Source organism: Ovis canadensis, chromosome 1 (genome assembly GCF_042477335.2).
Source record: "Ovis canadensis isolate MfBH-ARS-UI-01 breed Bighorn chromosome 1, ARS-UI_OviCan_v2, whole genome shotgun sequence".
In the NCBI taxonomy this organism is placed as follows: domain Eukaryota; kingdom Metazoa; phylum Chordata; class Mammalia; order Artiodactyla; family Bovidae; genus Ovis; species Ovis canadensis.
The window spans coordinates 199,254,657-199,282,342 of NC_091245.1; the positions used below are offsets into that span (position 1 = coordinate 199,254,657).

General features: G+C 39.9%; 1 protein-coding gene across 2 annotated transcripts in view; it reads right to left on the reverse strand.

Annotated features, from left to right (window-relative positions):
- Positions 1 to 26,070, reverse strand: part of CCDC50 (coiled-coil domain containing 50) — an 85,394-nt gene extending 59,324 nt beyond the window's left edge. The window contains exon 1 of one of the 2 annotated variants that reach the window (XM_069557692.1): positions 25,409 to 26,070. In XM_069557692.1, coding sequence (XP_069413793.1) covers positions 25,409 to 25,457 — 49 coding nt within the window. In that variant the 5' untranslated portion in view covers positions 25,458 to 26,070. The remainder of the gene's footprint in view (positions 1 to 25,408) is intronic. The other variant, XM_069557685.1, reaches the window with a different exon arrangement.
- Positions 26,071 to 27,686: the final 1,616 nt, after the last annotated feature.

The window sequence follows — 27,686 nt, forward strand, 5'->3', positions numbered from 1 at the left end:
GCCTAGGATGATAGTTTTCTGATAAATCCCTATAGAAAGGATGGATCCTGAGAAAAATGACTAGTGTAAATGATGTGCCATGAAACTGGGTATTTTTTGGAGGTGTGATCCATCCTGATTCTCCACCAAAACAAAGCTAAGGAGCTTCACATATACCCACACATCCATCCTGAGTCTCCACCAAAACAAAGCTAAGGAGCTTCACATATACCCACACAGCCTTAAGTGACAGTAAAGGGTTTCTCTTCCCAACATCCAGATTTCAGATGTATTATAATGGAAAGGATAATGACCTGACAGACTCCTAGGATACCTAGAAAAGTTGTACACTCAGAAAGGTGGTTAATTGTTGGTTCCTTCAGATGACAATTAAGCACGTCACTCAATAAGGCTCTGCAAGTTGGGATAACATGCCAAGAATCACATAGTTTAATATGTGGCACTTTCAGATTAGACCTCAAGGTTACAAAAAATGTGTATACATGAGGAAATGTTTGTTAGACTAAACAACCTGACAGGGTACATAGGCTGTACATGGTGTTTTGAAGCAGAACACTCTGTGCACTAAAGACCTGGCATGAATTTTCAGAATCTGGAGCTAATCCCCTGAGTTATTCGTTTGAAAAAAACTGTCTCATGTCCTCAGAAGTCCTCTACAATTGTGCTCACTCGCTCAGCCGTGTCCAACTCTTTGTGACCCCAAGGACCGCAACCCGCCAGGCTCCTCTGTCCATGGAATTTTCCAGGCAAGAATACTGGAGCCACAGGCTCCTAAATAGTCCTGAAAATTCGAAAATGTTAATAAATAAAGTATAAGGTGAATGGAAAACAGACAAAAAAAAAAAGTAGAGGGGGAGTCATAAGAATTCTAGTAACAGAAAGATGTTTTCAAAATTAATTATCCTTCCATAAACATTACAGAAAGACAGAAACCTACCCTTTTATATATATATATATATAAACACACACACACACACACACACACACACACACAAAGACCAGAACAGTGTAACTCAAGATTTTCTGCAAAGCTCCACCAAGTATCTGATCTACAAAGTCACCACCTTGGTCAGAAATCCAAAATATCTTAGAATATCAAGAGGCTTTAATCCCCTCAAAATATCAAGGAAAACAATAAAGTTCCTGGATGATGGGTTGAGGTTCCCAAGTTTCCTCAAATATTTCTAAATGTCAGTCACTGTTCATATAAAGGTGCTGACTGATTCATCACTTTCTTAAAATTATAAAAACCGATTATCAGAAAGAGTGTGAGTAGCTGCCATGTCCAACTTTATCCTGTCCAAATAATCATTTGGACTCGTCCTAAATATTTAACCACAGGAAGCCCACTTCCTTTCCATATAGCTTTCAAACAACTACAAAGTTGTCTGTGGAAGGACTTTCCTGCTAATCTATAGGTATCATTCCCTGGTCCTAGTTTCAGCCTCAGAGCACTCACCTTTTCCTAGAATGTATGTGGATGCTTCATAAAAAACCGCTGGCACTCAGAAGTCTGTTATTTTGCATACATGATAGATGACTATTCACGTGGCATATTACATGAGCTATGCCCAGGTGAAGGAAGTCCTGAAGGCACTAGACACAATAAGAGCAGAGCCCAAGGCTGATCTCTGAGCCTCTGTCTAGTATACGCCCATACCACAGAGCAGGGGGCTTCCCAGATGGCTCAGCGGTAAAGAATGTGCCTGCCAATGGAGAAGACACGGGTTTGATCCCTGGGTTGGGAAGAACCCCTGGATTAGGAAATGGCAACTACTCTGGTATCCTTGCCTGGGAAATTCTATGTACAGAGGAGCCTGGCAGGTTACAGTTCACAGTGTCGCAAAAAGTCACACATGACTGAGCACACAGGTGCGCCACAGTGTACATGGACTACGGTTGAAATACCTGGTTTTTCAAGTTAAATTTCATTTAGAAAATACTAGAAACAATAAACATCAAAGTCCTAACACTCATTATGTACTGCAGGACTATAATGTAGCTTATTTTTCTTCTAAAACGTATTTATATTTTATTTTCTAGTTTATCTATCATGAAATGGAATCTTATTATTCATAATCCCTTTCATAGTATTTTATAAAATTTCATAATAAAAAGATAGTTATATGTTTTTAATCCTATTTAAGCATCTAAATGGTGAAGCAGCAAATATTTACTAGAGGAAAAAATGAGTTGCAGTAGCAATGTTTATTTACTCAATTTAATTATTTAATACTGTTTCCTTAAGATTAGAGAAGAAGCTTTTTTTTTTTAAGGAAAAAAGTATACTAACAAAAACAAAATCTACGTGAGGCTCCAGATTTGTATCTGATCCTCCTGAGAACCAAAGCAATCAGGAAAATATGAAAAGATGCTCAGTTCTCATTCTCAAAAAGGAGAAAAAAACACCAGTTCCTGACTGAAGAGAAATGCTTTTCTAGCACCAAAAATGAAAGCAAGGTCAGTTAACACACTGGAACTTTAGTAGCAAACATTAAGTTATATAATAGACTCATACACAGTTTGAGTTTTAAACTTGTGTTTACATATATACAGACATACACACACAGCTTCAATAAAAAGCACAAACTTGAGCTCAGTAAAGAGATGTTAAAAAAGCAGAATAAGTGATTTAATCCAAACATTTAACTGATGCAATTTATCAAAATAGGTTCCTGAGTTTCTCTCTGCCCCCCTCAATCTCCCCCAATTCAAAGTTAAATGAAAACCTCAGTAACCCAAACCACTTGTTTGGCAAGGAGATATATTATAGCTAACCACAGACACACTAGATTGCAGGCAAGTGGGTTTGAAAATGCTGAGATAATGTGTCCTCAAATCAGAAGCAGTACTTTAATATCACAAACCATCTACATCATTATCAGAGACCACAGAGTAACTGGGTAGCTTATTGGAAAAGTGAAAATGGCTGAGTCAGAAATTTCCATATGACAGGGAGAAAGACTGGTGATGAGAAAAAGACTGGCGATGAGAAAAATACTGAAAAAAAGGACAATGAAAACAGGGAAGGAGGTAGCAGCATGAAAACACAGCAAATTTTACTCATCCCGGTAGAACTGTTAGACAGAGGGAAGACTTTCCATTAGGAAATATCTGACTCAAGTTACCATAAATGATTACAAAAAAAAAAATACCCACAAAGTACCTCACAAGCTTCCTGGGCTACAGGCATAAACTTTATGGAATGGTGCTCTGAAGCCAAACCTTTCTGTACTGGCAGTAACAAAATAAAAAAGTTACCCAAGAAAAGTTACAACTCTCCAAAACCCAAGTCAGGAGGCGTTCAGACAGCCCAGCATCAGATGGAACAGGTATTAGAAAAGATTTCCTTAAACTGAACCAATTCTGTATGTTCTATCCATCCATTATTCTATCCACTAGGGTCAGAAAAAAAAATGTTTTCACATTGTTTACGGCAGCTACTAGTCACATATAGCTATCTATTTAAATCGACTAAAATTAAATTATAAAAATCCAATTCCTCAGTCTCACTAGCCACACTTCCAGTGCTAAATACACATAGGACTGGAGCTTACCATTTTGGACAGTGAGAAATACAGAGCACATCCATCACCATGGAAGATTTGTTGGACAACCCTGCTCTGAACAATAATCACAGCATAATAGAAAGGACAGTATCGGTTTAGACAACCAGACCACTCAGCAGCATCTAAAACCATTTTAATCGTGTGCGTGAGAGTGTGTGTGTGTGTGTGTGTGTGTGTGTGTGTGTGTACACGAGAGCAAGAGAGAGAGAATGCATGCTTACGTTTTAACCAACAGATATAATTCACTTTGCCAGTATGGGCAATCAACGATCCTAAATGTATTTCTAGTCTTGTAGTAGCTACTGATTTAATTTTAAAGTGTTTTATGCTTCTTTTCCTCAGCCTTAACGTGATGGTAGTTTTGCTAACCTCAGCCGCATGAAAAAAAAGAGAGATTTTCTACATTTATCAAGTAATCACTACACAGATATAGTCACAGAAACAAAGTGAACAAATATCCTCCTGGAAAGGAAAGTGAGCTGTTAATTCAATACAGTTACAGTAATTTGATTCCGTGAAATACAACCGCTACTGAATAAACCTATCAGATCTCTAATACCTTACTGATTATTCATCGAAGAATGCTGGGTTCTCATTAGCAAAAAAACGCATCTGTGAATTTCAACTGTCTTATAAAATTAAATTAATCATAACCACAGAAGACTTTTAAATTTACTATCTTTGGTGGCCTTTTTAAAGAAAAATTACATTTTACAAGGGTGCTTCACTTCAGAACCATTCAGGAAAATATGAATTTACAAAGCAGCTAAGTGTACACTACATAAAAACGATTTAAAAAGAAGCACTCCTGCTTTAAAATGATTCAGCTGATTTCCAAATAGACTTATAAAATTTCATATTTAAACATAAAAAAGATGACTATCAAATTACACTTAGGAAAACATGAATCTCTTAAACAGTGTTTTCTGTAGTGTGCTGCAGAGAGTCCTGGTAAGGAGATATTCAGTGAATACCTACTGCATACACTTGCACTTTAACTAAGACTATGCTTACTTAGATTCTAATCCTAGCTCTAACACTCACTAGATGAATAATTTCAAATAAATTAATATCACTTACATTTGCTCACCTGTAATATGAGTAATAATAACCATTATGGTACTTAAGCATCAGAGGAAATTTGTACTTTTTTACATTTTTTTTAATTGGTGGAAAATTGCCTTACAATGTTGTGTCAGTTTCTTTAAAAAAAAAAAAAAAGTACTCACAAACTATTCCAACAGAGATAAACCTTTTATGTAGAAAACAGACCACTGATAACTACAGGGGTCTTCAAAAGGGTAAAATATCCCTAGATAAGCAGTGGCAGACAGTTTTTTCAAAGCAATTTTCCACTATGAATATCCTCATAGAAAAAAAAAAAACTATTTAATTTTCACTCCTGCTGCTTAGTTGCTTCAGTCGTGTCCGACTCTGTGCGACCCCACAGACGGCAGCCCACCAGGCGTATCCCTAAAGAAACTACAATGTTCTGTTCCTCTATTTGAGGCACTTTTCCTGGCACTGAAGCCCTCAAATGGTTTGGCAGGCCTCAAATGGTTTGGTTTCTCTGTTTGCCTTAGCCTAGAAAGAAAAGCCACCCATCTCCTTAAACCTCTGTAGGATAAACCCAGTCATGCCCATTAAAACCCAAAAGATCACACCAACCCAACTTAAGTACAAGTTTACACCAAGGGAAGAAAAACCATTTTGCCTGTATTGGCTTCATATGACAAGTTTTCTTAAGTACTAGCTACTGCAAGTTTTATTTATCCTTGAGTCAGACATTTCCACTTTCAACTTTTCTGCAAGCGGATACATAAGCTAGCACTTTCATGTTAGGATTAGTAAATTCATTTCAGCTTCAAAAATTTGAGAGAACAGTAATACTCAAAGTTAAAAAAAAAAACTGCTCATGGGATAAGTAGGTATGGGGAAAATATTCTTACAACCTGTTCCCATAAAGCAAACTGCAACACTCACAGTTCCACTGTGATAACCATTTGTCAGAATTCTACACACATTTCCAGTAATCTTGCACTAAATCTCAAAGTATGCTACTAAGTCACTTCAGTCGTGTCTAACTCTGTGTGACCCCATACACGGCAGCCCAATAGGCTCCCCCATCCCTGGGATTCTCCAGGCAAGAACACTGGAGTGGGTTGCCATTTCCTCCTCCAATGCAGGAAAGTGAAAAGTGAAAGTGAAGTCACTCAGTCGTGTCCGACTCTTCGAGACCCCATGGACTACAGCTTACCAGGCTCCTCTGTCCATGGGATTTTCCAGGCAAGAGTAATGGAGTGGGCTGCCACAAATGGATGATCTCGAGATTTCTGGAATCTTACTCTGATATGCTGCCATATGTTCAATAATTGGTCACGTTTACTGACTAAAAATGTGTTTTTTGGTAAAGTATCTTAAGATCATGGGTACATTCCTAGAATCAACTGTTTTTACACTTACTAGGGGATGGCCTCCTTGGAATACCAGGAAATTTCTCTTATAAGCAGGATTACACTAAAATCAGAGTTCTTTTCCTAGAAATACTCTATACAGAAGAAGGTTAAGGACCCAACAGCAAATTGGAAGAAGTGAGCCTGAGTTCCAAAGTACAGCCAGAAACTTCCTAAGCAGGTAATAGGGAGTTGTGTGCAGATTTTAAGAAAGGATTCTATCAATCACTTTGGGTTTCCGTGTATTGATAGTTCATCAGAGGAGATATTTTACTTTATTTTTTTTTCTTTTTGAGGAAGAAATCTGTATTCACCTTAGTGGTATTTAAATTAGATGTGAACTTTTGATTGTCCTCTATTCCCAAAGAAAACTGGAAACTCTGTGAATGGAAGAGAGAAGCAAAAATTGAAGTTCAGTAATAAATTCCAATAAGGAGTACGCTGAGGTTTCTTCAACCACACAAAAGTAAACAGAATACATAAAATGGCATCATGGTTCTGATATCGATTTTTAATGTTTAAAAAGTGTTTCAGAAAAGAAAAAGACACCTTTAGAGCTATACAGATCAGGATTCAAATACTGCATTCCTATTGGCTAAAAGATTTTAGACAAGTTATTTGATCTCTTTGAGCTTCAGGTTTCTCATCTGCGAAATGAAGATAAATGTTGTGAGGACTAAATTAGGTAATGAAGGGCCAAAGAATATATCTGTCACTCGGTAAGAGGAAGTTCAACAAATGGAACTTCCAATTATTATTGGTATCATCAGAATTGGGGGCTTCCCTGGTGGCTCATATGGTTAAGAATCTGCCTACAATTCAGGAGACACAGGTTCGATCCCTGGGTCGGGAAGATCCCCTGGAGAAGGCAATGGCTACCCATTCCAGTATTCCTGCTTGGAAAATTCCATGGACAGATGAGCCTGGTGGGCTACAATCAATGAGGCTGCACAGAGTCGGTCATGACTGAGCAACTAACATTTTTTTTTATCAGAATTGATGAATTTTTATAATTAGTTATTTTTCATTAAGTATTTCTTTTGGACAGGTCCCACTAACTCACTGATTAACACAGATCTATCACTTCCCTAATACAGAATCTATAATGGAATAAGCAATCACTACTTTCTCTTATGAAAGCATGGAAATATTTCCTGGCAAGGAATTACAGTATAATCAACAGCTGACCACATTTCAATAGCTCTTTCCTACATTATAGGTTTTCTCATGAGGGAGAATACATTTTCCACACATATACATCGCAGGCCCGAGTTAAAAGAAAATCAGAATGCCTAGAATGTTTAATAAGCTCCACCACACCAAACCTTTTTCAGTTCAATATTAAGGATTAGAAAGCAAAGAAGAATTCTATGTGAAAGTCATGTAGTTACAGTTTATCAAAATATAAGAATCATCAAAGTATCACCATCAGGTATGGTGGGAGAACAGACTATTGAGTAGAAGTAGAGCCAGTCAAAATCTAAACAACATATTAACACGCAGATTTAAAATACTGCCTGCCTAAAACTAGATAAATTTTCCTAATTTCTGTTCCTTGAATTATAAAAGCTTTCTGCCAAATCCACATGGCATTTTGGTATCTTACTATACAAAAATTTAGTAAGATACCAAAACGCTACATGCATTTAGATATCTCTTTCCAGGGCTGAAGTACAAAAAGCCCAGTTCTTCATTCCAGATACCAGTCAGAACTTTCCAAATCAGAACCTCAATGTCCTGACCTATTAAGGAAACAGTTCAAATTATTTTTAATAATTCCTCCAACTTAGACAGAGAGTAGTATAAAGTGTAGTTGATTCAGTGTAAGTGATATACGTTTGTCTCTAGTATATAAGCACATCATCTAAAAACGTGATAAGTACAGCCCATATAGACTATCCATACAGGAAGACTGTTACACTTTCTTCTATACCAGATATTGTTTTCTTCACTGTTGCTGATGGTTTTCTTATTTCTGCCATTCAAAAGGGCAAACATCTGCTTTTACATATTTATACAGTGGGCTTCCCTGGTGGCTCAGTTGGTTAATCTGTCTGCAATGCAGGAGACTGCCTGCAATGCAGGAGACCCAGGTTTGACCCCTGGCTTGGGAAGATCCCCTAGAAAAGGAAATGGCAACCCACTCCAGTATTCCTGCCTGGGAAATTTCATGAACAGAGGAGCCTGCTTGGCTACAATACATAGGATCACAAGAGTCGGATACGAACGACTGACTAAACCACCACCACCCACAGGAGTTTTGAAAGTCGAAGTGTTAGTCACTCAGTCATGTCCAACTCTTTGCAACCCCATGGACTGTAGCCCACCAGGTTCCCCTGTCCATGAAATTCTCCAGGCAAGAATACTCCTAAGTGGGCTGCCATTCTGTTCTCTGGGGATCTTTCCCACCCAGGGATCAAACCCACGTCTCGCACATTGCAGGTAGATTCTTTATTGTCTGAGCCACCAGTAACCAATAAATCTTAAAATAATCTTTTGTTCACTCTGAAAAGTGAAAGTAAAGTCGCTCAGTCATGTCCGACTCTTTGTGACTCCATGGACTGTAGCCCACCAGGGTCCTCAGTCCATGGAATTTTCCAGACAAGAGTACTGGAGTAGGTTTGCCATTTCCTTCTCCAGGGGATCTTCCCAACTCAGGGATCAAACCCGGGTCTCCTGCAGGCAGACGCTTTACCATCTGAGCCACCAGGGAATGTCACATAAAAAGGCAGACTCATCCTGTCTAAACTAGCGGTTCTCACAGAACCTTCAATTTCATGATAAAATGAGACCATGTTAAGATTCATTTAATGTCCAATGAACTCAACTGTGGACTGTGCGATTTACTAAAAGGTTAACCTGGGGCCAGGTGATCAGAGCACAGCCTGGGAAAACGAATACCTTCCATACTCAGGAATCTTGAAGATCACTAAATTTAAATTCAACTAGAATGGATTCGAGATGCCTTGGATTTATTTCTCTATGTGTTGTTACTGAAGTTGGCTTCAATACAGTATATTTGGTTATCATGTAATTCCCCTGCAGAGGAAGTGAAAGAAAATCAAAGGCAGCCTGCATCGGCGAACAGGAAGACAAGCTGTCCAAATACCTTTTCTGCTCTATAGCATTCACTTGTTTCATTTGTTTTTTAAGGATTCAAGTCATTTCGATGATTTTAAAATACCATTATACTATCTACTTACCAATATAAATTGGTTTTTGTAGCATAGCATGTTTTTAAAAGGGTTAACTTCTAATACATCAGAATGAAGTTAAAGCAGACTAAACTGTATGTCCTAATTGACAAAACCATCCTCAAGTAAGTATGAATTAAACATACCACCCCCAAAGCAAGAAACTCTTGAGCTCTTTTGCTTGTGCCTTCCTACTCTCTCCTGATCTCATAAACCATAGCAAGTTTACAATTTGTACATTCATCTTCTTAGTTTCTAACTCATACACTCTTCACAATCACCTCCATAATCAAGAACTTAAAAATACATGTTACATGTGACCTGTTTTGTTAAAACTTTAACCCCTCTTCCTAAGCATAAATCTAAGGAAGAAAATAGCAAACATAAAAATTCTGAATAGAATCCAATGCCGTCTAAGAAACTAACTGGATCCTTTAGTAACAGCAACGAAATGATACCATATCACAATCCTGGAAAGTTTACACACAGTAATATGGTCATACATAACTAAAATCAACCCATAAACAGGTAAGATCATTGTTTCCAAAGGAACCTACTATGTGTTTAGGCCTTGAGTTAACCTTAATACCAATCAGCCTCCTACAGAAACCTGAGAGATGGGGAAAATTCATGCAACTGAAAGTGAAAGTGACTGCTTCTAATCCTCAATTCCAGTCCCACTGTATTCAGGCAAATGCTCACAGCTCTTATTCCAGGGTCATTAGTGTAGTTAGCTCAGGTCCGACGGCCTGTCAGATAGTCTGACAAGTTTTCTGGAGTATCTCCTATGAATAAGGATCCCCAAGAAGTACTGAGATCCATATGCTGCCAAGCTTGTCTTGACAGAGAGCTAGCAGACCAATACAGTGGGTGAGACAAGGTTAAGGAGACACACAGCAAAGAAGCAGGGTAGATGTAACAGAGAATCAGCATTTGAACTGGGCCTGAGGAGGTGATGAGACAATGAGCGGAGAGAAACAGGCTATATTTGGATAGTACAGACGGAAATATCATGTCAAGGATTAGGGCTCAAAGAACAATGGTCTGGAAAAAAAGAGAAGTGGGAGTATTACAGGGTAACTTGAACAGTAATATCATTGAGACTGAATATACAAGACTGCATTTTGCAAAAATTTTCATATCCATTTCTTCAATTAACTCTCATGGAAAATCCATGTATCAGAAATAGTAAATGTTATTGCCAATAAACAGATAAGGAAACTGAAGAAAGACATGGAGCATTTTCTCTGAGTTCTTACATCAAATGAGTAGTAATGAGGAGATGTGAAACCAAGTCTTACAAGCCTAGGTTCAAAATACTTCTCTTTCCAAAGAAGTTAGTCTGCTTAAACTAAATTTTATACAAGCTTGACTTCAACCTGGACAAATTATTTAATGTATCAGTAAACTAGAGCAAATACTGCAAAATAATTCTAGGAGGAGCTCAATTATTGGAAAGATACATAAGCAGAAACATACAGAGTAAAATGGTAGCTTCCTACTCCATTTAAAATGAAGAGAATGATAGTTGTGTTACATACTGGCAAGTAAGTAGAAATCAGAAATGTGTGCATTTCTTACCTCTCCTCGGTTGCACAAATCTTTTCAACACCCATTACCCACTTTCGGGTGGTATATATGGGGAGAACAGATAAATAGGAAACAAAAAGAAAACTAACTAAAAGCAGAATTTTGGGAGACTCAACTATGAACAGCTTAATGAAACTTTAATCCTATTACCTTCTGTAGAACAGACTTCATGTTTGATTTAGTATCAGTTATGAAATAGAAAACCCATTAAGAATCTCCAGTCTACGCAAGAGAGGGATTCTTTATGCTCTAAGTGTCAATGAAAACTTTATGTATCCAGACAGGGTTTTTTAACAAGGACCTCACTTGATCATCATATCCAACCGCCTGTGGTATTTCAGCAATCTCTTATATATCTATTCTGGTACAATTATTAAAATTGCCCTTTTTACTCACAAAGTGTCTGGGTTTGTCCTATAAATGATTTGGCAGCACTCCTTTTAAACCTCAATAGGTATCCCAGTTTGGGGAGCTTGAGTGCCACTGCAACCAAGTTCCTGGAATTTGGGCATATTAAAAGCACGTTAAACTGGAGTCTTATTAATAAGAGCTCCCTAATTAACCATTTTCTAAACCTCCAGCTTCTCCCCTCCAACACACACACACACATAGCTGAAATAATTTTTCAAAGATCAGCTCTTTGGAGTTTTCATGGGGAAACTACAAGGAGAAAAGAAAAAAAGAAAGACTTCATGGGTAAGCTAAAGTCCAATTTAAATAAAATAATGAGGTCTGACCATGAAAAACTGGGAAAATAACAGAAGCAGATATGGTAAGTTAGAATCCAGCAATCACTAACAGGATAAGGAACGTTTGTAAAGGCAGACACTGAGAGTGCAAAATCCTTTCTAAAATAGATGCTGGCAGATGTTACACCAAACTGAACATGTGCAGATGGGAGGATATGAATCTTAATCAAGTCCCTTCTTTGTCCTCCTCTACTTCTGGTTTCCCATCTAGACAATTAAAAAAAAAAAATTCTGAATGTATTTGCCAACCTTAACAGTCTGAATTTTGCAGAATTTCATAATATGAAAGAAAAAGCCAATATTTTAAAGTGTTTAATGGGAAGTGCAACTCAAAAATTAGTGAGTATAGTTTAAAGCAAACCATGGACTCTCTATATAGTCAACAGACCAAAAAAAGAAAATTGTTGATGGGGAGGCAGAGAAGGGGGAAAGATATCCTTGTAAGTCATCCCTGCTTTTACTAAACGCAATTAAAATCCTTGAGTAATGTTAACGGAAAGTGACTCAGTCTTTATGAGTCACTGGAAAAATAAAAGCCAAAAAGTCCAGGGGAGACTCCCCTGATTTCAATCACTGAGAAGCTGTATCAGAACTGGAAATGCTCATCACACATTGAGCCTTCAAAGTTTAGTGGTAAATTAACCTAGGTACTTCTGATGCAAGTTTCCAAGAGACAAAGTGACACTTCATTCATGCAGATGTTGGTCTGTGTGTTTTGAAGAGAGTCAGTAATAAGTGATAAACTAAGAATCATAAGCAAACTTTTCAAAAGTTGAACTTGTTTACTCATATACTTCACTCATGAGAGCCCCACTGGCCCTTACTCAGAACTGGCAAATGGATTATTCTTACTTTACGTAAGGTTTCTACTTTGATCATCAATTTTGAAGTACCTAGACATTTTTAAAGAAGTACATGTTCTTCTTTAAAAAATGAATGAAAATCAGATGTAAGTCTATATTTTTAAAAGTCACTACAAAAATAATACATGCTGTCACATGGGTTCAACCAATAATAGTCTCCAACAATGCACCACTATATCAAAAAAGAGTTTTGATAACTGATGTTTATAATGATTAATGAAGCATCAAAAAAATATCAATTAGGGAAGTTTTTTAAAGGTTTCACTGAAATGGTCCAAGAGAAATTATCTTTTCTCCACAGAGTAACAGAGAGTAAACAATGTAAAGTTTTTCTGACCATAGTCTCTGCTGTAGTTACTCACTCATTTCAGCCTTTACAGCACAAAAGCAACCACAGACATTATGTAGACAAATGAGTAAAGTTATGACCCAATAAAACTTCAGACACAGAAATTTGAATTTCATATCATTTTTACCTGTCACAAAACATTCTTCTTCCTCTTTTTCTTCAATCATTTAAAAATGTAAAGTCTATATTCAGCTCCACTGTATAAAAACAAGCAGTGGGTAGCTGGACTGGCCCACAGGCCATAGTTTGCAAACCTCTATCCTAGAGGAACAAATTTCAACTACTAAAAGGAAAAAAATGCTGCCATCCTTTAACCCTGATAAAGGTAATGAGTTGCTACTGAAAAAACAAAAAATTAAAGTAGGGCAGGATGCATCCCTGCATTACGGTGGCCACAGTATTTTTAGTCAGTATATTCCAAATGTCCATTGTAAGCCCAATGTATAATCTGGGTATAAAAGACTACAGTTTCCTGGGACAATCTCCAAGAGATTCAGCTGGTACAGCAGGAACCTGCTCATAGCAAAGCTCCTAAAATTGCATGAAGGTTCAAAGACCACTGATATTTACAAAATATTATCTGGAAAGTGAAGTCGCTCAGTCGTGTCCAACTCTTTGCGACCCCATGGACTACAGCCTACCAGGCTTCTCTTGTCCATGGGATTTTCCAGGCAATAGTACTGGAGTGGATTGCCATTTCCTTCTCCAGGAGATCTTCCCAACCCAGGGACGAACTCGGGTCTCCTGCATTGTAGACAGACACTTTACCGGCTGAGCCACCAGGGAAATCCAGTTATTATCTGGAAAGAGAGTTGAATTCAACTATATAAAGAGTTCTCAAAGCTCAATAACAAGAAAACAGCCTGATGTTTTTTTAAAGGCAAACTTTAGAACACTCACTTCAACAAATGATGTAAGAATAGGAAATAAGCACAAGAAGAGTCTCCAATCACTAGTCATTACAGAATGCAAATTAAAGCCACATGAGGCAATATTACACTGTTAAAATTTAGATCACAGCTACAAAAAAACAGAACCAGAATTTAAACCCTTAAGAAAATCACTAAAAAAATTTTAAAATATATGTTGACAATGTAAAGTGCAGACAAAGATGCAGAGCAATTGGAGCTCACATACACTGCTTGCGGGAATGCAAAATGGTACGGCTACTTTGAAAAACAATTTGGTAGTTTCTTATAAAGTTAAACATATATTCACCATACAACCCAGTAATCCTACCCCAGGTTCTAACCCAGGGCTTCCTTGGTAGCTCAGCTGGTCAAGAATCCGCCTGCAAAGCAAGAGATCCAAGTTTGTTTCCTGAGTCAGGAAGATCCCCTGGAGAAGGGATAAAAGTACCCACTCCAGTGTTCTTGGGCTTCTCTGGTGCCTCAGTGGGTAGAGAATTAGCCTGCAATGCAGGAGGCCTAGGTTGAGTCCCTGGGATTGGCAAGATCCCCTGGTGGAGGGCATGGCAATCTACTACAGTACTCTTGCCTGGAGAATCCCCATGGACAGACAAACCTGGCAGGTTGCAGTCCAAAGGGTCACAAGGAGTCTTACATGACTGAGCAACTAAGCACAGGTGCTAACCCAAGAGAAGTGAAAACACATTCATGCACACACAAAAAAATTGTATGCAAATGTTTATAGAGACTATTTATAACCACCAAAAGTAAAAACATATCAATATTCATCAACCAGTGAATGGATAAGCAAATGTGGTACAGCCATTCATTGGAATTCAGCAATGAAAAGGAACAAAATTACTGATACACACATGGTATTAGATGTATTAGGTTAAGTGAAAGAAGTCAAACACAAAAAGCTATTTATTGTGTGATTCCATTTATATGTCATTTTCGTAAAGGAAAAAGTACAGGGCCAGAAAACAAATCAGCGGTTGGTTGGGGTGGAGAGGAAGGGGTAGAACAAATTGGGGGTTATGCAATTGTTCTATATCTTGACTGCTGGTGGTGGTTACAAGACCAAACATGTCAAACTCAGAACTGCACATTAAGAAGAATCTTTACTGTACATGAATTATACATCAATGAACCTGGCTAAAAAGAAAAAAACACTGATATATAAGCAAGACTGGTTTTATACTGGCTCTGGTTCATTAGAAAGTTTTCAGTGCTTTGATGTCAGTGTATGGTTACCAATATCATATATGAAGACCCACCTATATTAATGTGTGCGTTTGTATTATTGAAATAATGACAGAGTTAAAAAAAAAAAACACTTCTTTTGAGAATGCATGCTTGTGGTGTCCTATTAAATATAATCAGTGACTTTGGTCACTCAGTTCAGTTCAGTCGCTCAGTCGTGTCCGACTCTTTGCGACCCCATGAACTGCAGCACGCCAGGCCTCCCTGTCCATCACCAACTTCCGGAGTTCACTCAGACTCACATCCATCGAGTCAGTGATGCCATCCAGCCATCTCATCCTCAGTCGTCCCCTTTTCCTCCCACCTTCAATCTTTCCCAGAGTCAGAGTCTTTTCCAATGAGTCAACTCTTCCCATGAGGTGACCAAAGTACTGGAGTTTCAGCTTTAGCATCATTCCTTCCAAAGAAATCCCAGAGTTGATCTCCTTCAGAATGGACTGGTTGGATCTCCTTGCAGTCCAAGGGACTCTCAAGAGCCTTCTCCAGCACCACAGTTCAAAAGCAGCAATTCTTCGGCACTCAGCCTTCTTCACAGTCCAACTCTCACATCCATACATGACCCCTGGAAAAACTATAGCCTTGACTAGACGGACCTTAGCCGGCAAAGTAATGTCTCTGCTTTTGCATATACTATCTAGGTTGGTCATAACTTTTCTTCCAAGGAGTAAGCGTCTTTTAATTTCATGGCTGCACTCACCATCTGCAGTGATTCCAGAGCCCCCCAAAAATAAAGTCTGACACTGTTTCCACTGTTTACCCATCTATTTCCCATGAAGTGAGGGGACCAGATGCCATGATCTTCGTTTTCTGAATGTTGAGCTTTAAGCCAACTTTTTCACTCTCCATTTTCACTTTCATCAACTCAGTCGTGTCCAACTCTTTGTGACCCCATCAACTGCAGCATGGGAGGCTTCCCTGCCCATGACCAACTCCAGGAGCTTACTCAAACTCATGTCCATCAAGTCGGTGATGCCATCCAACCATCTCATCCTCTGTCGTCCCCTTTCCCTCCCACCTTCAACCTTTCCCACCATCAGGGTCTTTTCCAATGAGTCAGTTCTTCACATCAGGTGGCCAAAGAATTGGAGCTTCAGCTTCAACATCAGTCCTTCCAACGAATATTCGGGACTGATTTCCTTTAGGATGGACTGGTTGGATCTCCTTGCAGTCCAAGGGACTCTCAAGAGTATTCTCCAACACCACCATTCAGAAGCATCAATACTTCAGCTCTCAGCTTTCTTTAGAGTCCAACTCTCACATCCACACATGACTACTGGAAAAACCAGAGCTTTGACTATATGCACGTTTGTTGGGAAAGTAATGTCTCTGCTTTTTAATACGTTGTCTAGGTCGGTCATAACTTTTCTTTGAAGGAGCAAGCATCTTTTAATCTCATGGCTACAGTCACCATCTGCAGTGATTTTGGAGCCCGAAAAAATAGTCTGTTACTGCTTTCATTGTTTCCCCATCTATTCACCATGAAGTGAAGGGACCAGATGCCATGATGTTAGCTTTCTGAATGTTTAGTTTTAACCCAACTTTTTCACTCTCTTCTTTCACTTTCATCAAGAGGTTCTTTAGTTCTTCTTCACTTTCTGCCATAAGGGTGGTGTCATCTGCATACCTGACATTTTTGATATTTCTCTTGGCAATCTTGATTCCAGCCTGTGCTTCATCCAGTCCAGCGTTTCTCATGATGTACTCTGCATATAAGTTAAATAAGCAGGGTGACAATATACTTGATATACTCCTTTTCCTATTTGGAACCAGTCTGTTGTTCCATGTCCAGTTCTAACTATTGCTTCTTGACCTGCATAAAGATTTCTCAGGAGGCAGGTCAGGTGGTCTAGTATTCCCATTTCTTGAAGAATTTTCCAGAATGTGTTGTGATCCACACAGTCAAAGGCTTTGGTGTAGTCAACAAAGCAGATGATTTTCTGGAACTCTTGCTTTTTCGATGATCCAGTGGATGTCGGCAATTTGATCTCTGGTTCCTCTGCCTTTTCTAAATCCAGCTGGAACATCTGGAAGTTCACAGTTCACACACTGTTAAAGCCTGGCTTGGAGAATTTTGAACATTACTTTGCTAGCGTATGAGATGAGTGAAATTGTGCAATAGTTTGAACATTCTTTGGCACTGCCTTTCTTTGGGATTAGAATGAAAACTGACCTTTTCCAGTCCTGTGGCCACTGCTGAATTTTCCAAATTCGATAGCATACTGAGTGCAGCACTTTCACTGCATCATCTTTTAATATTTGAAATAGCTCAACTGGAATTCCATCACCTCCACTAGCTTTGTTTGTAGTGATGCTTCCTAAGGCTCACTTGACTTCGCGTTCCACGATGTCTGGCTCTAGATGAGTGATCACAGCATTGTGATTATCTGGGTCATGAAGATCTTTTTTGTATAGTTCTTCTGTGTATTCTTGCCACCTCTTCTCAGTATCTTCTGCTTCTGTTAGGCCCATACCATTTCTTTCCTTTATTGTGCCCATCTATGCATGAAATGTTCCCCAGGAATCTCTAATTTTCTTGAAGAGATCTCTAGTCTTTCCTATTCTATTGTTTCCTCTATATCTTACACTGATCACTGAGGAAAGCTTTCTTATCTCTGCTTGCTAGTCTTTGGAACTCTGCATTCAAGTGGACATATCTTTGTTTTTCTCCTTTGCCTTTCACATCTTTTCTTTTCTCAGCTATTTGTTAAGAACTCCTCAGACAACCATTTTGCCTCTTTGCATTTCTTTTTCTTGGGGATGGTCTTGATCACTACCTCTAGTTCTTCAGGCCCTATATCAGATTTCATCCCTTGAATCTATTTGTCATTTAATACTGTATAATCATAAGGGATTTGATTTAGGTCATACCTGAATAGTCTAGTGGTTTTCCCTTCTTTTTAAGTCTGATAATAATTTGGCAATAAGGAGTTCATGATCTGAGCCACAGTCAGCTCCCGGTCTTGTTTTTGCTGACTGAAAAAGTTGGCTTAAAGCTCAACATTCAGAAAACGAAGATCATGGCATCTGGTCCCATCACTCCATGGGAAATAGATGGGAAAACAGTAGAAACAGTGTCAGACTTTATTTTGGGGGGGCTCCAAAATCACTGCAGATGGTGACTGCAGCCATGAAATTAAAAGACACTTACTCCTTGGAAGAAAAGTTATGACCAATCTAGATAGTATATTCAAAAGCAGAGACATTACTTTGCCGACTAAGGTCCGTCTAGTCAAGGCTATAGTTTTTCCAGTGGTCATGTATGGATGTGAGAGTTGGACTGTGAAGAAGGCTGAACGCCGAAGAATTGATGCTTTTGAACTGTGGTGTTGGAGAAGACTCTTCAGAGTCCCTTGGACTGCAAGGAGATCCAACCAGCCCATTCTGAAGGAGATCAACCCTGGGATTTCTTTGGAAGGAATGATGCTAAAGCTGAAACTCCAGTACGTTGGCCACCTCATGCGAAGAGTTGACTCATTGGAAAAGACTCTGACGCTGGGAGGGATTGGGGGCAGGAGGAGAAGGGGACGACCGAGGATGAAATGGCTGGATGGCATCACGGACTCGATGGATATGAATCTGAGTGAACTCCGGGAGATGGTGATGAACAGGGAGGCCTGGAGTGCTGCAGTTCATGGGGGCAGAAAGAGTCGGACACGACTGAGTGACTGAACTGAACTGAACTGAACAGAATTTCTCCCTGTTTGGCTGCAAAGAACATAATCAATGGGTTGGCCAAAAAGTTTGTTCAGGTTTTCTGTACCAGCTCACTGAAAAACTCTTCTGTTTTGGCCAACACAACAGTATCTCAGCTTCCCTGGCAGCTCAATCCGTAAAGAATCCGCCTGCAATGCAGGAGACCTGGATTCGATCCCTGGATTGGAAAGATCCCCTGGAGAAGGGCAGGGCAACCCACTCCAGTATTCTTGCCTGGAGAATCCGCATGGACAGAGGAGCCTGGTGGGCTACAGGGGGGTCCATGGGGTCACAAAGAGTCAGACACAACTGAGCAACTAAGCACAGCATACGAACAGCACACAGTATCTAGGAATTCCTGTACTGATTTCTAAATTCAAACATCTGGGAATAAACAGTCTATATAACCCCACGGTATATAAAACCAATTATCCTTTGTAGTTCTTAATTAGGATCTAGGGCACCCTAATTTTACAGTTTTGAAGCACAGGACACTTTTAAATAGGTCATCAGCTCAAAGCATTAACCCAACAATCCTTTCAGTGGCTACATCTGAAATTGCAAACATAGCTGTGATAAGGTTTATTTTTTTCCCCTACAGTTTGGGGTAGTTAATTGTAAAATACACTCCTTTACTTAAAATACTGGGATTTCAAGAAAAGTTTACTAAAGTTTTGCGGTGTCACACTGTTTTCTGTTACTGAGGCAAAAATTCACTTATCTCAATCAAAACTCTGCATCTCTAAAGAGAACTGAGGAAAGATCATGGTTTTATTTCCACAGTATGTTTAACTGTCTTAAAATATTCAAGCCTCTAAATATTAGCCCCTCCAGGCTGAGTATACCAGAGAGGAAATGCATCTTCTGTCGGAAAAACCACTGAGGCAGGAATATGACCTCCTGTATAGCTCATGCAGCAATTCATTTGCTGAATGAAAACAAAAACCTTAAAAAAAAAAAAAAGCTTTTAATTAAGAAATAAAATAAAACTTAGGTCAACTTTTTAACATTCATATCAAACATTATTGCTAAAACAACTTGAGAAAAAGCTCTGAAATTGTTTTGCCACTCATTATTTTTATAGCATTGTTTTTCTCCAGTGGATCTAGCAGTAAAGAATCCGCCTGCCAATGCAGGAGACACAAGGGATGCAGGTTCGATTCCTGGGTCAGGAAGATTTCCTGAAGAAGAAAATGGCAACACACCCAGTATTCTTGCCTGGGAGATTCCATGGACAGGGGAGCCTGGCAGGCTACAGTCTATGGGGCCGCAAAGAGAAGGATACAACTGAGTAACTGAGCGCGAGCGCATACACACACACACATTAAGGAAATACCTCAGGAGTGATTCTTTTTTATCTACAGAATACTTGAAAAGAGAGAAGAACACAGAGAGGGAACAAAAGAAGAGACAGAAAGGGAGGAGACGGGAAAGGAAGGGGAAGGTGAAAAAGGAGACAGGAGGGAAGACTGAGCTGTGGAATACTCAATTTTAAACTTCTCTAAATTTAGGCCCCATATCGCAATTTTTAGATACGTTAAGTCTAAGGGGTTTATTACAACTCACTTCCCCATCCTGGCTCTCAGATTTTCATCTGGAAAATCTGGCGGAGCAGTGGTTTCTAATAGTTTCCCACAAGGGAGAAGTTGGCCTTTATGTACTTGTCAGTTTAAAAAAAAAAAAAAGGCATTTCTTGAATCATTAAAATAATCTTTATTTTACAAATAGCAGGTATTTCAGTTTTTAAAAATCACTGTATTTATTTAAGAAGGTACTACATACCTGCATATAGCAAATGTGAGAGGCATTCTGGGTGGAATTTCAAGAGTTCTTTACAACTCTTTGAACAACTCTTGAACTCTATAGGACTGCCTTTCCAGCACAGTCAAGATCACACCATACACTACAGGGCACCTTTTACTGTGAAACTACCCTCACACAATAGGTGACACACATAAATTTCTAAAAAATATGTATCTACGGTTTTTCAGCTTCCAAATTATATGATACTGCTTTGTATTTTACCTCAGGGGGAAAAAAAATTAAACATATTACTCAAAAAAAATTCAAACCACCAAACAGCATTTTTTAAAATGTTTTTACTAAAATTTTATTCTTAATAATGATTACCTTCAAAGTCATAAGGAAGAGCATGCAATGACTTTTTTTTTTTACTATCTATGTTATCCATAACTTTGTATGGATTCCATTTATAACACATATCTATGAAAAAAAAAACACTAGAAAAAATACATAAAACATTTTCATAAATATAACAGTGGCACTAAGATACATGATGTCAAGGTTAAAAGGCATTATCTCTGCCCTCTAAGAGGTTATGCTCTGAGAAGGAACAGGAAATTACGCCAGAGATAGGATTTCTAAACTAACAAGAGAGCATCTAGTAGTCATGATTTACTCATTCATTCATTCACACATTCACATATCTGCTGAGTCTTTGCCAGCTATGTGAAAGATCTGAAGCCAGATCAAGGTAAAGAAAAACAAGACACATACCTAAGTCAAGATTTAGCAGTGGTCTCATTAAAAAAAAAAAAAAACCACCCCCTACCCTCCAAAACAACCTATGGAATTTTGAGGAAAAGAGAAACTGAGTTTGTCTGAGAGCCAGTAAACGGACCTCTTAGAGACCTCCATCACATTATGTGTCTTGTGGGCATGCCACATGCTTTGGATCTCTGGGACTATTTGACTAACTTACTGTAACACACATAATTTTGTATCTTTCTGCTTAAAGTTCTGGACTTAACGCCATTAATTTAATTTACCCTCATCTTGCCACTATGGTGTTCTGGACCTAAAATGAATCAGTGCTTTCTAGGCATATTTCTGAAAATGCATTAACTCTGATCTTTAAAGAAAAAGAATTTGCTCTCAGAATAGCTAGCTATCTTCATTTCAAGAAATGTCTCTACCACAAGTGCACAGGTGGTCATCAGATGCTAACCGTGAGTAAACTAACTTTGGAGATGCTGGAACTTCCCACTTGAAGGACAGTAAAAATACAAAATACATAATAAATTCCCTTACTGCTGAGAGGAAAGAAGAAAGAAGGTTGGCCTGGTAGATGAGAGGACTGTAGATTGTATATTTCGTGTTCAATGTTTGAAAGTGGGAAAACGCTAATGACTAAAAAACTGCAAAGGAGTTAATAAACTTTAGAGTCTAGAAATGGCTTTGATGCACAGTCTACATCTCTCAGACCAAAATCTTAAGATAATGTGAAAACTTTGCTAAATATAGGAAAGAGCAAGATTAGCAGTGAGCAATTAAAACCAAGTAGAGTTATGGAAGCGGCCTCCCCAGTGTCTCTTCAGTAAAGAATCCCCTTGTCAAAGCAGGAGACACAGGAGACATGGGTTTGATCCCTGGGACAGGAAGATCCGCTGGACGATGAAATGGCAATCCACTCCAATATTCCTGGTTGGAAAATCCCATGAACAGAGGAGCCTGGCAGGCTACAGTCCTTGGGGGTCACAAAGAGTCGGACACACAGAGATGGAAATCAGACTGGAGAGAGCAAAAAGTGGGGAGTCTGGATTGTGGTTTCAGAAAGAAAATTCAGCAAAGAGGCTAAAACTGACCAAAAATCTAAGTTTGTTAACTAATAAAAGTGCTTTTTTTTTTTTAAGGGGGGAAAAAAAAGCTTTTATCTAAACTAAAAAAAAAAATTGGAATATTGTTGGAACCTTTTTCTACTGGAGAATACTTTTGTCTAGCATTCACAAATTGCATGATGTATTTGAAATATACATCTGATATAAAAAAAATGGTTGAGAATTATTTCAAATCTTGTAGCAGAGAACCTCAAATGTTCCCGAAGAAATAAAGCATTACTTCTAAACAATGGCAACAGTATTTCCATTACAAAAAGTATGCAGATGTTCAAAAAAAAAAAAACACCCTTTTTAACCCAGAAACAATGATGTGTGTTAAAATTCATCTTAGACTTAATTCTTGACTTAATTCTTTTCACTACAAATGAACTCAAACAGACAGACAGACAGACATCTGTCTCCTATTTAAGACAGATTTCCCAAGGTAAAAATACTGAAGTAGTTTTTTTTTTTTAAGTCTGTCCAAATGATGAGTATCTTTGACCATCTTAAAACTAAGCAAGTGCTAGATTTTAACCTAGAAGAAAAAAGTTTTCAAATACCCTCCTTCCCTAAAGTCAGCTGCTACCATGACCTCTGTTGAGCCGTTCACAAAAAAGTTCCAGTGTGCCCGGTCCCTTCCTAAAGAAAAGGACAGTGGGAAGGGGCAGACATCCACCGCATTCTCAGTCTCTACTGGAATTTGCCCAATGATTCCAAATTGTAATTGTATACAAAGGTTTACATTAATACAAGAAGTAGAGAGTTTTCAAAACTGGAGTTTAAAAATCTATGCCAGAATATTAAGCAAATTATTACTAAACTTCCTTTTCAAACTGAGTTGGAGTTTCAATATTAAGAACAGTCTCAATGTTTGTGTATGTTTTACCCAATCATGGTCACCAACTTTATTTTCTTTAATTAGGGTCCAAAAAAAATCATTAGGGAGCAACCAGACTATAATCAAGAGTTATATTAGAGAAAGATACACTTTATTAGATGTGACTACTTCCCAGAACAAAAACCACACCGCCATTAGGACATTCCTAGTATAGTGTATCATTTCCTTTGATGATCTTTAAACCAGAAAAATCAGATGCTTACAAAAACAATGATCTCTCAACAATTTCTGACCACCTTCAAAGTGAATCAATATATGTAATTCTCATTTAATGAAACAGCTACATAAATTTCCATACCACTTTACCATATTATATAAACTGGACTGCCTCATATCAAGTTGTGCAAAACGAAAACCAATCCAAATGAGTTAAACTCCAGAGTTTAGCAATGGAAAAATCTTGCATTTATAGATGGAAAGTGTTTGTTGAAACCCTTGAGAAAAGAATATACTGGAATAAACCATTCATGTCTTGGTTAGAAACCAAAAGAACTAAGAGTAATACAAATGCATACATAGAAAGAGTTTCAAGTTTGTTTCAGGTCACTAACATGTACACGGAGCAAGGTAAATCCATAGCACTACATGACTGCGTGCTGCGCTTAGTTGTGTCTGACTCTTTGCAACCCCGTGGACTGTAGCCCACGAGGCTCCTCTGTTAACGGGGATTCTCCAGACAAGAAAACTGAAGTGAGTTACCATGCCCTCCTCCAGGAGATCTTCCCAACTCAGGGATCAAACCCAGGTCTCCCACACTGCAGGCAGATTCCTTACCGACTGAGCCACCAGGGAAGCCCTAGTTAACAAACTGAGGTTGTGTCTGAACTCCAATTCTTATCCTACTCCTCACACCCCTCAAGGAAGCATTATATATGCAAGGATATATATAAACACACATGCACAACTTCATACCACAAAGGTTAAAGACAATCTCTAAGACTAGGACTTTCAAAGTGCAAATTTGCCTTTCCTACCACTCAGCTCCAGACAAGACCATGCAAAGAAAAAATCATTTACATATGAATGCAAGAACCTTTACCAAAACCAAGATGGGAACTCAAGGGTTGAAAAACACCACTTGATAAAAAGTCTCCGGCCTAAAAAACTCTAACATCCTTTAGGAACAACAGGACAGGCCCAAACCCATTAAAAATTCTACACAAAACCAGCGACTGTCTCCTGGTGTTTGGAACTCTGGGGCCTAAAGCAGTCAAGCTTTCTTTGGATCCTGGGTTCAGCCCTAGCAGCCACAAGCCCCTGAGTCAAATCAGGTTGGCAATGAAACACACAATTCCAAGAAAGCAAAGATCCTTTTCAATTCCACCTTCCCAGGACAACTAAGACCACAAGAGTCAGCTGAAACAAATGACATCCACTACAAAGGCAACCTCTGCAAGCCGGGATAGCACTCTGGGACTTCTATGCTTCCCAGGGACAAATAACAGCCTAAGATTACTAAAGATTACAGCGATCCAGCACCAAAGAGCTCAGTTTAAAAAAAAAAAAAAAAAAAAAAAGGGTCTAGGATGAAGACAAGAGGCAAGAAGTCAATGGGCTTCTTGCTAGAAGTCAAGCCAGACCAGTAGTAATCAAGCTCTTACATCTGGACATCAGTATAGGAAACTAGCAAAATTCAAGAGCACAATGAGTCCCCTGCTTCCCCTCGCTTACTGCTTTTTGTGAGAAAATGCTTATTTATAGCAGCTTCCCATCTGGCTGCTCGCGCTGGGCAATGCCCAGACTAAACTTTTAAACCTGGAAAAAGGTGGGAAAGTCAGCCAGCCACACGCAGCGCTAGGAAACGTAGACAGAAGGAGGGAAAGAGTCAAGTTTCAAAACAAAGGTTCCACAAGGAACTGAACGTCAACCACTCCCCACTTCCTAGCCTTCAAGCCAGCTAGGCTGGGCCTGAATTTTTAAGAAGAGAAGTTAAGTCAGAGGAGCCCAGCTCTGGAGCTTTCACTAACGGCACGGCTATTCTGGAGAACCTTTGCACAACCACTTGATGAGAGTGGTGTTGGCCTCTCCCCCCATCTCCCGACGGTGGAGAAAAACGGGCTCAGAACTTAGGTGACTTGCCCAAGGTCCCGCAGCAGAACCGGAATTCAATTTCTTCCCGGCCACGGCGGGCCGGCACCCGGTGGGCGCCAAGCGAAGGCCGCGGGGGCCGCCGAGACTAGGAAGGCCCTCCTCCCTCGGGAGGGACCCGGCGCTGGGAGCCGGAGGGGCCCGGCGCGCGCTCCACGGCCCGGCCCCTACCTTCCTTGACTCCCGGCAGCTTGGACTGGTCGATGGTGACTTCAGCCATGTTGGCCTGGGGTCCGGGCTGCACTTCGCCTCCGGCTTCCCGGCCGCCGCCTGCACAGAGCACGGCCCGGCGCGCAGCAGCAGCAGCGCCCGACGCGGCGCAAAGTCCAGCGGGCAGCGCTCGGCCCGGAGGACGGGGCGGGCCGCCGTGCAAGGGCTAGCGACAAGGGCGGCGGGAGACCGACCCGGGCGCAGCAGGCTGCGCCGCCGCAGCCACCTGCTCCCGCGCCCCCGGCCCTGATCAATACCGAATACCCGGAGCCCGGAAATGGACCCGGGCCGGCCAGTACGGAGGGAGAAAGGAGACAGAAAGGCGGGCGGGCGGGCGGGCCTGGGTGGGGAGGGGGAGGGGAGCTGCAGGTCTGTAACCGCAATTCAAGTGGCTGGCGAGCGCAGATCGGCTCCTGCGGCCGCCTCCCTGCTGTCTCCTTTGTGCCGAGTGACGCGCCGGCGGCTAGGGCCCCCGCCCCCTCGCCCTGCCTCCCTCCCAAGGGAGGGTCGCGTCTGTCGGCGGGGCCCTTGTGTCCTGAAGGCCTCGGCCAAAAGGCCGCACGGATCCCCCACAACAGTCGTTTCTGTCGCCGGTGTAGTCCCCATTCTTGGGCTCTTTCCACAGGATGCTTCCTGTGTGCCTGGCTCTCTGGGACACTCTGTCTCCTGGGATTAGAGGAAAGATGATGTTTGGTCATTAAAAACTCTACTACAATGTACAGAACTAGGGAGCCGCTGATCAGAAGCTAGGCGAGTTAAGAGAATGTTCACAACCAGTTGAGGGAACTGAGTCATTCATTCATCAAAAATGCACGAATGTCTAGCGAGTCCAATGTTAGATACTGTGGGTGATAACAACATGCGTCAGACATCTCCCTCTTCTGGCATGTCACACATTGGTCTACAATTGTGACATTTTTATTTCCCAGAAACAGCAGCTCCTGGCAACAGAATTCTCCCTCCCTTTGGGAAGTCCTCTTCGGAAGGGGCCTCCTCCCCCAAGCTTGTGCGATCAAAGAACCTCTCCACCATCAACAAGCTTCCTCCCTCACCTACATACATTCATCTAAGGAGGGGTGTGTGACCAAGACAAGTCAAGTAGAATACTTATCTGAGGTTATTGTATAAAGAAAGACAGACAAGCATTGTTTCTTGTGAGGAGGGTTGACTCTTCTTAATAGACAATGAGGCCAAACTGAAGACAGAAGTAAAGGTAAGGAGACAGTAAAGATGAAGAGGGTGTGTTCTGGTGTTACCATAGTAGCAAACCAGCCAGTCCCTGAGATTCCCACTGCTCTGGATTCTGGTATTTACCTCCAGCATCTTCTCAATTTAGGCTAGCACATTTTACTACCTCGAACTAGTAAAAGTTGATATTCTGTCACTCAACAGCTCAAAGAGTAACTGTATGAGAGGCCACATGGAGGAGGGTTTATTTGGACTTGCCATTGACTTAAGATTAGCAAAAATTTAAGAAAGGATTTTCTAAGCCAGAGGGTGGCAAACCCTGGGCCACTGGATTTGAATGGCTGCCTTTTATGTGTTTAAATGATTACATTTAAGTGCTTATAGAAATACAATATAGTATTTTCAATCTTGCCTCTTTGTACTCAAATTATAAAATAATTACTATTGGATCATTTTCAGAAAAGGTTAGCCAACCCTATTACTAGGCAGAAAGAACACCAGCAAATTAAGTGTGTAAATAGAAATATTAGAAAAGTAGCTTCGTGGGGAATTTTAAGTTGCCTGCCTTCTATGACTTCTTTTTTTTAACTTCCCATGGTCATAAAGAATATTTATAATAACAGCATTGTCTGTTTTCCTCCCCCAAATTCATTGTCTTCATTCCTCTGTCATGCTCTGCTCTGGGAGGGTGACATTTATGAAAACATCACCAGGGTCTCCTTACCCTGTGGCTTCTTTTTGAGTTAGACCAATGCACAACATTGGCAAAAGATTAAAAAAAAAAAAAAAAAAAGGAGGAGGGAAATGTCAGGGTGTATATTACATGCCTTTCCTTTATGCTACCTAGGCCAAAATTTTGGTCATACTGTGTCTCTCTGACTACAATGCCTGTCTAGAAACCTCTTTCCCAGAGTTCCAGCTCTCATGAGTCTCTCATAACACCATTTCTTTACAGTGCCCCTTCAGGCCCAGAGTGGTAATAGCTTCACACTGTTACTGGTTCCCTTAACCACACCCATACCTTTGTAAATAATCCCTTAATTATATTCTT